The 13,516-nt window shown below is 53.4% G+C and overlaps 1 protein-coding gene across 1 annotated transcript in view; it reads left to right on the forward strand.

Annotated features, from left to right (window-relative positions):
* LOC142474405 (putative flap endonuclease 1 homolog) overlaps positions 1-13,516 on the forward strand; it is a 125,145-nt gene that overhangs the window by 16,156 nt on the left and 95,473 nt on the right. The window contains exons 7-8 of the mRNA XM_075580864.1: positions 2,666-2,726; positions 3,864-3,995. Coding sequence (XP_075436979.1) covers positions 2,666-2,726; positions 3,864-3,995 — 193 coding nt within the window. The remainder of the gene's footprint in view (positions 1-2,665; positions 2,727-3,863; positions 3,996-13,516) is intronic.

Below are 13,516 nucleotides of genomic sequence, written 5' to 3' on the forward strand. Positions count from 1 at the left end.
CCCAGTAGGATATACTAGTTGGTGCTCTTAAGTATGGGACCTATGCTGTGCTATTGCGTGATGGCAGCTAAAGCATATTAAAGTTGTTGTATAGAACAAATCTTGGTCTAAGTGCACCTATTGTATGTTTCCGTCACCTCCCTATACATAGGTGGTGTGTTGAATAGGGTGTATGGTGCCTGGTACATAAACATCTACAGTGGTTGATGTCTGAGGTATGCTTTATACTAGTATTGATGAAACTTGTACTGGTGTATAATATGACACTGCTATAACTATGTTCTAGATAGATACCAAGTTAATAGCTAAGTACTGTACCTTTTGGGGTGTAATATCGGTCAGTTGAGAGACCTGTCCCCATTTGGCACAGTGCTATTGCATGTGTGGTTGTATTCTGGCACTCCAGGGATTAATTACTGGTTAGGTTTGCCTATTGCTAAAACGTATAGTACCCTATGAGCTGCTTGCTTAAATATATCCCACCTGGTGTCTGCCAATTGTGTGCCCACAACCTCAATAACCAGCAAAATGAGGTCCAGTGATTCCATGCTTAGACTCCGGCACCACTGGTCACAGGAATCCACCGCCGGTCACAGGAATCCACCGCCGGCCACAGGAATCCACCGCCGGTCACAGGAATCTACCGCCGGTCACAGGAATCCACCGCCGGCCACAGGAATCCACCGCCGGCCACAGGAATCCACCGCCGGTCACAGGAATCTACCGCCGGTCACAGGAATCCACCGCCGGTCACAGGAATCCACCGGCGGTCACAGGAATCCACCGCCGGTCACAGGAATCCACCGCCGGTCACAGGAATCCACCGCCGGTCACAGGAATCCACCGCCGGCCACAGGAATCCACCACCGGTCACAGGAATCCACCACCGGACACAGGAATCCACCACCGGTCACAGGAATCCACCACCGGTCACAGGAATCCACCACCGGTCACAGGAATCCACCATCGGTCACAGGAATCCACCACCGGTCACAGGAATCCTGGTCATACCGATAATCTGCTTGTTTCTTATTCTAAATCCTCTAGGTTGCAATTTCCGAAAGTGTATTGCCGCAGGAATACAACTCGATCTGTCTTTAAACCGTCCAGTTCTCTCGTGGTCTAATGGCCTGTCTGGTCCAAACGCCTGCTCTGGTGTGGACTCAAATACAATTCTATTTACATCTTGCTCAGAGAAGCATGTTACCTTATTGGGCAGTCCAGAGGATAAGTGCCCAAAGCTATCCATATATTTAGAGAAAATGTATACAGGCATACCCCGCATTAACATACGCAATGGGTCCAGAGCATGTATGTAAAGCGAAAATGTACTTAAAGTGAAGCACTACCTTTTCCCACTTATCGATGCATGTACTGTACTGCAATCGTCCTATACGTGCAGAACTGATGTAAATAACACATGTGTAACAGGCTCTATAGTCTCCCCGCTTGCGCACAGCTTCGGGAGGGAGGGGGGGAGAGAGAGGGAGGGGGGGAGAGAGAGAGGGGGAAAGGGAGGTGGGGGAGAGAGGGAGGAGGAGAGGGGGGGGGAGAGAGGGAGGAGGAGAGGGGGGGGAGAGAGGGATGGAGAGAGGGACAGAATATACGTTAGAGCGCTCCTCATTTACAGAATATACGTTAGAGCGCTCCTCATTTACAGAATATCCGTTAGAGCGCTCCTCATTTACAGAATATACGTTAGAGCGCTCCTAATTTACAGAATATACGTTAGAGCGCTCCTCATTTACAGAATATACGTTAGAGCGCTCCTCATTTACAGAATATCCGTTAGAGCGCTCCTAATTTACAGAATATACGTTAGAGCGCTCCTCATTTACAGAATATACGTTAGAGCGCTCCTCATTTACAGAATATCCGTTAGAGCGCTCCTTATTTACAGAATATACGTTAGAGCGCTCCTAATTTACAGAATATACGTTAGAGCGCTCCTAATTTACAGAATATACGTTAGAGCGCTCCTAATTTACAGCAAGAAGGAAGAGGTCTCCTAGGGGAGGAGATGGACAGGAAAGACCCCCGTTGCGTGTCATTTCCGCCCCTCGGAGACCGCTGACAGGACCCGGTGCTTCTTGCTGTTGTGTTCTTCCCCCCCCCCCCCCCCCGCGCACCGACCCGTTATTACCGGCGCGGTTGAGCGGGTGTCGCTCCTCTCTCACTCCTAATTTAAACATATACTTGCCATTCTTCTACCGGTGCGCCAAACCCCAGGCTGCAGGGAGAGCGCGGGGACCTATAGAGGGCGAGAGCACTATATATAAATGTTTGTGGTAATCGCGGCATTCGTGCCCTGTTATTGGATATGCCGAAACGCCGTCCGATGGTGCAAATAAAGACCATACTGTCTGGAAACCCGCTGGGCCGGCGCCTCCTCTTCCCGATATCGCTCCGCACATGACGCAGGAATACATGCAAGGGCGGCAGTCCCGGAAATCCCCGGCATCACCGTCTCGCGGCAGCCCCGGCAGAAAATCATACCGAACGCCGGTGTCAGAGTTCCACAGTCCATAGTAATAGCACCGCGAGTCACGTGACACACCAGGCTCTCCAGGGTGGTGGGGGCGATTTACTTATGACGTCAACCCACCGCGCGTTTCGCTGATGGCTTTGTCAGGGCCCCTTTAACACTCTTCCCTGTGTCTTGCAGGAAAGTGGAAGAATATAACCTCCCGAAGATCCTGGACAAGTTAAACATGACCAAAGAACAGGTAAATACCCCAGGGCAGGTAAATACCCAGCGATAACTGCCCCTCTCCGAGGGATACGTGTTCAGAAACAACTAGTTCTATCATTAGTTCTGCGGTAAACAGTACGTACCTGGAAATACATTATACCAACCTCGGGGGTATTTACCCAGGAATAACTTATTCTGCAACAACCTGGAAATAACTGACCCAGCCCCAATATTTAATATGCAGAAAGAAAGCTGATCGAACCGCAGGGTAAATACCCAGCAATAATCCATCCTGCCCGTTGGTAAACACCCAGCGAAAGGTGGCGCTTTACCCGGAGCAAATACTTTGTAATAACCCGGTCTGCTCATGGTTTAAACCAACAACACTCAGCACTATATTTGCTAAGCGTTCTTCTGGTATAAGACACCTCCCAGCGCGGGAGTGGGGTACAGTTCAGGGAATAGGCCACGAGGCGTCTTCTCGCACCCAAAGGTGTGTTTGTGGAATAACACCATTTAGTAAACATGGGCCTTAATCCTAGTCTGCGATCGTGGGCACAGATTAACACCCAACAAGGGCTGAGACATCTAACCCTACAATAAGCACCGTTTCCCCACGGAAATTTAGGAATTCCTTTGAGACGTAATAAAATGAAAACGAATTGCAATAGCCCACACTTATAATATTGCCCTTATCTAGGTCAGAATATGTACTTCTGGCGTTTTGTTTTCTTACGCGAATATGGGAGAAACTCGCCCAATTCTTGGTAAACTTTTACAAAAAGATCTAAAAAAAAATGTGACTGGGAATTGGGTCAGAAGTTCTGTATCGGGATGAAAATGGTGGTGGTGACAATCCAGCCACCGGTGTGCCCACCCCAATGAAGAAGACATCTTCTATGCTTGTCCCAAAGGGCTGCCGGTCTAGGCCTGGTGTGGCCAACTCCAGTCATCGAGGGCCACCAACAGGTCAGGCTTTCAGGATATCCCTGCTTCAGCTCAGGTGGCTCAGTCAGTGGCTCAGTCGAAGACTGCACCACCTGAGCTGAAGCAGGGACAGATTGAAAGCCTGACCTGTTGGTGGCCCTTGAGGACTGGAGCCCATGTGACACGTGTGTGTGAATGTTTCTTGTGTGTGTGTGTGTGTGTGACCCTGTTCCCTTGTGCACAGTTTGTGGATTTGTGTATCCTGCTGGGCTGTGACTATGTGGAGAAAATCAAGGGTCTGGGCCCCAAGACAGCGCTGCAAATGATGCGGAAACATGGCAGCATCGAGGGGATTCTGGGCGCCATCAATCGGCAGGTGAGGCGTACGTACAGGGGGTCCTACAGAGGGGAGCATCTTCGGGTGATATAGGTGACCCCCACTGCAAGAAGACCCAGTTATTCCTAATTTTACAACATATTTGCAATAATAAAAGTTTATTTTATAACTTTGGTCCCCGTGGCGAGCTCAGGAAACGGTATGTTTCTTTTATTACTGCTGGGGGGCCGCCGCTGTTTGTATGCTGTAATACAGAGGGATTAGTTATTTACAAATACCCTGCTCTCCCCACATGTCTCTCACACACACGTACACTGTCCCTCACACCCTGCTCTCCCCCTATGTCTCTCACACACACGTACACTGCCCCTCACACCCTGCTCTCCCCCTATGTCTCTCTCACACACGTACACTGTCCCTCACACCCTGCTCTCCCCCTATGTCTCTCACACACACGTACACTGCCCCTCACACCCTGCTCTCCCCCTATGTCTCTCACACACACGTACACTGCCCCTCACACCCTGCTCTCCCCCTATGTCTCTCTCACACACACACTGTCCCTCACACCCTGCTCTCCCCCTATGTCTCTCACACACAGACTGTCCCTCACACCCTGCTCTCCCCCTATGTCTCACACACACACACACTGCCCCTCACACCCTGCTCTCCCCCTATGTCTCTCTCACACACACACTGTCCCTCACACCCTGCTCTCCCCCTATGTCTCTCTCACACACGTACACTGTCCCTCACACCCTGCTCTCCCCCTATGTCTCTCACACACACGTACACTGTCCCTCACACCCTGCTCTCCCCCTATGTCTCTCACACACACGTACACTGCCCCTCACACCCTGCTCTCCCCCTATGTCTCTCTCACACACGTACACTGTCCCTCACACCCTGATCTCCCCCTATGTCTCTCTCACACACGTAGTGTCCCTCACACCCTGCTCTCCCCCTGTCTCCCCCCTACGTCTCTCTCTCACACACACACACACTGTCCCTCACACCCTGCTCTCCCCCTATGTCTCTCACACACACGTACACTGTCCCTCACACCCTGCTCTCCCCCTATGTCTCTCTCACACACGTAGTGTCCCTCACACCCTGCTCTCCCCCTGTCTCCCCCCTACGTCTCTCTCACACACACACACACTGTCCCTCACACTCTGCTCTCCCCCTATGTCTCTCACACACACGTACACTGTTCCTCACACCCTGCTCTCCCCTATGTCTCTCTCACACACGTAGTGTCCCTCACACCCTGCTCTCCCCCTGTCTCCCAACTACGTCTCTCTCTCACACACACACACACTGTCCCTCACACCCTGCTCTCCCCCTGTCTCCCCCCTACGTCTCTCTCTCACACACACACACTGTCCCTCACACCCTGCTCTCCCCTGACTCCCCCCTATCTCTCTCTCACACACACACACTGTCCCTCACACCCTGCTCTCCCCGACTCTCCCCTATGTCTCTCTCACACAAACACGTACACTGTCCCTCACACCCTGCTCTCCCCCTGTCTCCCCCCTACGTCTCTCTCTCACACACACACACTGTCCCTCACACCCTGCTCTCCCCTGACTCCCCCCTATCTCTCTCTCTCACACACACACACACTGTCCCTCACACCCTGCTCTCCCCGACTCTCCCCTATGTCTCTCTCACACAAACACGTACACTGTCCCTCACACCCTGCTCTCCCCCTGTCTCCCCCTATGTCTCTCTCTCACACACACACACTTTGTCCCTCACACCCTGCTCTCCCCGACTCTCCCTTATGTCTCTCTCACACACACGTACACTGTCCCTCACACCCTGCTCTCCCCGACTTTCCCCTATGTCTCTCACACACACACGTACACTGTCCCTCACACCCTGCTCTCCCCCTATGTCTCTCTCACACACGTACACTGTCCCTCACACGCTGCTCTCCCCGACTCTCCCCTATGTCTCCCTCACACACACACACTGTCCCTCACACCCTGCTCTCCCCGACTCTCCCCTATGTCTCTCTCACACACACACACTGTCCCTCACACCCTGCTCTCCCCCTATGTCTCTCTCACACACACACTGTCCCTCACACCCTGCTCTCCCCTATGTCTCCCTCACACACACACACTGTCCCTCACACCCTGCTCTCCCCGACTCTCCCCTATGTCTCTCTCACACACACTGTGTCCCTCACACCCTGCTCTCCCCGACTCTCCCCTATGTCTCACACACACACACACACTGTCCCTCACACCCTGCTCTCCCCTATGTCTCCCTCACACACACACACTGTCCCTCACACCCTGCTCTCCCCGACTCTCCCCTATGTCTCTCTCACACATACGTACACTGTCCCTGACACCCTGCTCTCCCCGACTCTCCCCTATGTCTCTCTCACACACACACACTGTCGCTCACACCCTGCTCTCCCCGACTCTCCCCTATGTCTCTCACACACACACACACTGTCCCTCACACCCTGCTCTCCCCGACTCTCCCCTATGTCTCCCTCACACACACACACTGTCCCTCACACCCTGCTCTCCCCGACACTCCCCTATGTCTCTCTCACACACACGTACACTGTCCCTCACACCCTGCTCTCCCCGACTTTCCCCTATGTCTCTCACACACACACATACACTGTCCCTCACACCCTGCTCTCTCCCTATGTCTCTCACACACACGTACACTGTCCCTCACACCCTGCTCTCCCCGACTCTCCCCTATGTCTCACACACACACACTGTCCCTCACACGCTGCTCTCCCCGACTCTCCCCTATGTCTCCCTCACACACACACACTGTCCCTCACACCCTGCTCTCCCCGACTCTCCCCTATGTCTCTCTCACACACACGTACACTGTCCCTCACACCCTGCTCTCCCCCTATGTCTCTCTCACACACACACTGTCCCTCACACCCTGCTCTCCCCGACTTTCCCCTATGTCTCTCACACACACACGTACACTGTCCCTCACACCCTGCTCTCCCCCTATGTCTCTCTCACACACGTACACTGTCCCTCACACGCTGCTCTCCCCGACTCTCCCCTATGTCTCCCTCACACACACGTACACTGTCCCTCACACCCTGCTCTCCCCCTATGTCTCTCTCACACACACACTGTCCCTCACACCCTGCTCTCCCCGACTCTCCCCTATGTCTCTCTCACACACACACACTGTCGCTCACACCCTGCTCTCCCCGACTCTCCCCTATGTCTCTCACACACACACACACACTGTCCCTCACACCCTGCTCTCCCCTATGTCTCCCTCACACACACACACTGTCCCTCACACCCTGCTCTCCCCGACTCTCCCCTATGTCTCTCTCACACATACGTACACTGTCCCTCACACCCTGCTCTCCCCGACTCTCCCCTATGTCTCTCTCACACACACACACTGTCGCTCACACCCTGCTCTCCCCGACTCTCCCCTATGTCTCTCCCACACACACACACTGTCCCTCACACCCTGCTCTCCCCCTGACTCCCCCAGACTCTCTCTCTCACACACACACACACTGTCCCTCACACCCTGCTCTCCCCGACTCTCCCCTATGTCTCTCTCACACACACACACTGTCCCTCACACCCTGCTCTCCCCCTATGTCTCTCTCACACACACACACACACACACACACTGTCCCTCACACCCTGCTCTCCCCGACTCTCCCCTATGTCTCTCTCACACACACACACTGTCGCTCACACCCTGCTCTCCCCGACTCTCCCCTATGTCTCACACACACACACACTGTCCCTCACACCCTGCTCTCCCCTATGTCTCCCTCACACACACACACACTGTCCCTCACACCCTGCTCTCCCCGACTCTCCCCTATGTCTCTCTCACACATACGTACACTGTCACTCACACCCTGCTTTCCCCGACTCTCCCCTATGTCTCTCTCACACACACACACTGTCGCTCACACCCTGCTCTCCCCGACTCTCCCCTATGTCTCTCCCACACACACACACTGTCCCTCACACCCTGCTCTCCCCCTGACTCCCCCAGACTCTCTCTCTCACACACACATACACACACTGTCCCTCACACCCTGCTCTCCCCGACTCTCCCCTATGTCTCTCTCACACACACACACTGTCCCTCACACCCTGCTCTCCCCCTGACTACCCCAGACTCTCTCTCTCACACACACATACACACACTGTCCCTCACACCCTGCTCTCCCCGACTCTCCCCTATGTCTCTCTCACACACACACAATGTCCCTCACACCCTGCTCTCCCCCTATGTCTCTCTCACACACACACACACACACACACACACACACACACACACACACACACACACACACACACACACACACACACACACACACACACACACACTGTCCCTCACACGCTGCTCTCCCGACTCTCCCCTATGTCTCCCTCACACACACACACTGTCCCTCACACCCTGCTCTCCCCGACTCTCCCCTATGTCTCTCTCACACACACGTACACTGTCCCTCACACCCTGCTCTCCCCGACTTTCCCCTATGTCTCTCACACACACACACACACACACTGTCCCTCACACCCTGCTCTCTCCCTATGTCTCTCTCACACACGTACACTGTCCCTCACACCCTGCTCTCCCCGACTCTCCCCTATGTCTCACTCACACACACTGTCCCTCACACCCTGCTCTCCCCCTGACTCCCCCAGACTCTCTCTCTCACACAAACACACACACTGTCCCTCACACCCTGCTCTCCCCGACTCTCCCCTATGTCTCTCTCACACACACACACTGTCCCTCACACACACACACACACTGTCCCTCACACCCTGCTCTCTCCCTATGTCTCTCTCACACACGTACACTGTCCCTCACACCCTGCTCTCCCCGACTCTCCCCTATGTCTCACACACACACACACTGTCCCTCACACCCTGTTCTCCCCGACTCTCCCCTATGTCTCTCTCACACACACACACTGTCGCTCACACCCTGCTCTCCCCCTATGTCTCTCTCACACACACACTGTCCCTCACACCCTGCTCTCCCCGACTCTCCCCATATATCTCTCTCACACACACACACTGTCGCTCACACCCTGCTCTCCCCGACTCTCCCCTATGTCTCACACACACACACACTGTCCCTCACACCCTGCTCTCCCCTATGTCTCCCTCACACACACACACTGTCCCTCACACCCTGCTCTCCCCGACTCTCCCCTATGTCTCTCTCACACATACGTACACTGTCCCTCACACCCTGCTCTCCCCGACTCTCCCCTATGTCTCTCTCACACACACACACTGTCGCTCACACCCTGCTCTCCCCGACTCTCCCCTATGTCTCTCCCACACACACACTGTCCCTCACACCCTGCTCTCCCCCTGACTCCCCCAGATTCTCTCTCTCACACACACACACACACACACACACACTGTCCCTCACACCCTGCTCTCCCCGACTCTCCCCTATGTCTCTCTCACACACACACACTGTCCCTCACACCCTGCTCTCCCCCTATGTCTCTCTCACACACACACACACACACACACACTGTCCCTCACACGCTGCTCTCCCGACTCTCCCCTATGTCTCCCTCACACACACACACTGTCCCTCACACCCTGCTCTCCCCGACTCTCCCCTATGTCTCTCTCACACACACACACTGTCGCTCACACCCTGCTCTCCCCCTATGTCTCTCACACACACACTGTCCCTCACACCCTGCTCTCCCCGACTCTCCCCTATGTCTCTCTCACACACACACTGTCGCTCACACCCTGCTCTCCCCGACTCTCCCCTATGTCTCTCACACACGTACACTGTCCCTCACACCCTGCTCTCCCCTATGTCTCTCTCACACACACACACTGTCCCTCACACCCTGCTCTCCCCGACTCTCCCCTATGTCTCTCTCACACATACGTACACTGTCCCTCACACCCTGCTCTCCCCCTATGTCTCTCTCACACACGTACACTGCCCCTCACACCCTGCTCTCCCCCTGACTCCCCTTATGTACACACACACACACACACACTGTCCCTCACACCCTGCTCTCCCCCTATTTATTTATTTTGTATTTATTTATAAAATATTTTACCAGGAAGTAATACAGTGAGAGTTACCTCTCGTTTTCAAGTATGTCCTGGGCACAGAGTAAAACAAATAATACATGGTTACAAATACAGTTACATAAATGAACAGGGTATACATTATATACAAGACATTGCGTGCACAGTTAGAAATAATATATATTATGGGCGTATGAAACAATTACAGACCAGATTAAAATGTGAGAACACACACACACACACTGTCCCTCACACCCTGCTCTCCCCCTGACTCCCCCTATGACTCTCTCTCTCTCACACATGTACACTGTCCCTCACACCCTGCTCTCCCCCTGATTCCCCTATGACTCTCTCTCTCTCTCTCTCTCTCTCACACACGTACACTGTCTCTCACACCCTGCTCTCCCCCTGATTCCCCTATGACTCTCTCTCTCACACACGTACACTGTCTCTCACACCCTGCTCTCCCCCTGCCTCCCCCCAGACTCTCTCTCTCTCTCACACACGTACACTGTCTCTCACACCCTGCCTCCCCCCAGACTCTCTCACACACGTACACTCTCCCTCACACCCTGCTCTCCTGCTGACTCCCCCCTGTGACACACACACACACATTCCATCACATCCAGCTCTCCCCCTGTCTCCCCCATTACTCTCTCTCTCACACACACGTACACTCTCCCTCACACCCTGCTCTCCCCTATGTCTCTGTTACGCCGATGCTCGCCACAAACCGGGACCGGACCGCGGGGCTGAGGTGGGGTTATATAATCACCGACCTGAGTCCACGCAGACTGATCCGGAGTGCGCAGTTCGTAGTCGTACATCGCAGGGTCAGGATTGGAGAAGGCAGCATCGTCGTTATGGAAGCAGGAGTTCGGCAACAGGTAGTCAGGATTTCCCCGCTTCAGCTTAGGAGTGTGAGCGCGGGGGTGGCTTCTGCGCGAGGAGCGGCCTCGGCCCATGACGCTGATCTCAGCAGGAGGAGACAGCAGGCTGGCCGAAGTTCACCGCAGGGCAGCGTCGGGAAGAACCAACGCTTCAGCGCAGAAGTCCAAGGCAGGTCACTGCAAGAGGATCGCAGCAAGCCGCAGGAAAGGAAGGGTAGCCACTGCTAGGAGGGAATGCAGCAGGTACCGGTGCTGGCAACACGCTTCAGCACAGACGTCCCGGGTAGGCCACTGCAGGAGAATAGCAGCAGGCCAGTGCTGGCATCAACGCTTCAGCACAGACAGGGCAGGCCACTGCAAGGAGATAGCAGCAGGCCGCAGGAAAGGAAGGGTAGCCACTGCTAGGAGGGAATGCAGCAGTACCAGTGCTGGCATCAACGCTTCAGCACAGACGTCCAGGATAGGCCACTACAGGAGAATAGCGGCAGGCCACAGGACAGGAAGGGTAGCTACTGCTAGGAGGGAATGCAGCAGTTACCAGTGCTGGCATCAACGCTTCAGCACAGACGTCCAGGGTAGGCCACTGCAAGGAGATAGCAGCAGGCCAGTGCTGGCAACAACGCTTCAGCACAGACGTCCAGGACCAGGCCTCTGGATACTCAGGAACTTGGAAGGTAAGAACGCTAGGAGAGAGGCCTGGGGTGGTTTGTGGCAGAGCCAGTAACATAGAGGTAGGAATAGTTATGCTCGGCGCTGGTTCAGAGCCAACGCCTAGAATATAAAGGGCGGAGATCCAATCACAGGAGGAGGGTGTGTGAGAATTCCTCCAATGAAGTAGCACAGGGCAGAAGCTGCAATGAGAGGCAGCACCTGTGCCATAGATTGCCAGAGGAAGCCTGCAACTGCACAGGTCTGCAAGGCAAAAGTCAAAACCAGTAGTGGATTCCTTACAGTACCCCCCCCTTCAGGTGAGACCTCCGGACGAACAAGATCCATCACAGATTTGGGGGACATGGAATTGTTCCTAAACCTCCTTAGGCGAGAGGTGGCATTGAAAGCCCATAGTTTGTTGGGATTCCTTACAGTACCCCCACCACTGGGTGAGAAGCCTGGGTGAACAGGACCATTCATAGGTCTGGGAGACATTGAGTTGTTCCTGAAGTGTCTCCGGCGCGAATTAGGTCCACAATCCAGATGTACATTGGCGAGTGCCATGAAAGACAGCGGTGGTACTGCAGTTCTTGGTACATGGACAATGGAACCTGAGGGCTCCGGAATGGGAACATCGGAAGGACAGTAGCCAGGTGTCCGGTGCATAGTAATAGTCCAAGAGTATGGGACACAGGACACAGATTGTTGGACAAAAATGGCAGAGGGACCTTCAGAGAAGGCAATGTCTTTGGTGAAATCAGCACGGAGGAAGTTGCGAGAGTCTTTAGCTTCCAAGGAATTCCGGGTGGTTGTTAGCAAGGGAATGGGGCGGGAGGGTTCACTACACACTATTGCAGCGGTACTTTTGATACCAAGCAGGGTTGCTATCCCAAGCAATTTGCGAGAGTCTGTAGCAGTGTGTATGCAACTCATGGTACTGGCAGTTGAAGAAGGATCCGCTTCCTTTGGTTTGTGATCTTTAGAGAGAATCAAATCCGAAATTGTGGCCTTGGCGAAGGACATAATAAGCATGTCTATACCCATAGTGGACCCATAGAGAACAGGAACGGACGCTTCAGGTAAAGCGACGAGGTCCAGTAAGGGTGTCTTCGTCTTAGGGAGAGGCCAATTGCCATACAGAACGGGCACTTTGGACACCGCACAGAGACCTGCGAGTAAGGAGTCTGTTTGAAAGGTGAGAAAACAGATTTTATCCAAAAAACAAGGCAGGCGGTTAAACGGTGCATCGACCTTAGGGAAAAAAGTCTTGGGGTTAAAGCTGGGTGCCTCCAACACAGAGAAAGAAGACAGAGGACTAGAGCTTGGCTTCGGAGTGGAGGTCCCAGGTACCCAGGTCTCACATGATACTGTGGGAGAAGCAATGCAAATTGTTACTGTTTTAAACATAGGGTTTTTAACATCGGTAGCTCCAGGCACCTTTTTGAGAGGTAACCCTAGTCTTGGGACAGGACAGTCAATAGCAAGTACCCCAAGTATTGTGGAAGACACAGAGAAATATAAGTCCATTTTAAAGACGGTATCTTCTGAAAAAAGGAAAAGTTCCAAATGCGATACCCCTGAGTTCGTGGTAGTAGACATACAGTCAGTAGTGGATACCCCGAATACTGTGGGCGAATCAGCGTGAAACAGTATTATTGCAGGAATGGGCATCCCAGACTTAAAGTCATTTTTGATCATCCCGGAGGCTGTGGCATGATCCGTGAGAGAAACTGGGTAAAACTCTTCAACAGACACAAGGGACATCTTGCTTGTTACAGAATTGGGTCCCTGAGAATCCCTAGTGAGGGCATCAGACTCCATGGGAGACTTAGTGACAGGAGTTTTGGAACTGATAAAAGGAATTGCAGGTATCACAGATTTAATAGGAGAAATACCTTGCAAAACAGAAATTTTAGTAAAGGTGATAGGCATCACAGATAGGACAGACAGA

The sequence above is a fragment of the Ascaphus truei genome, chromosome 2 (assembly GCF_040206685.1).
Source record: "Ascaphus truei isolate aAscTru1 chromosome 2, aAscTru1.hap1, whole genome shotgun sequence".
NCBI lineage: Eukaryota > Metazoa > Chordata > Amphibia > Anura > Ascaphidae > Ascaphus > Ascaphus truei.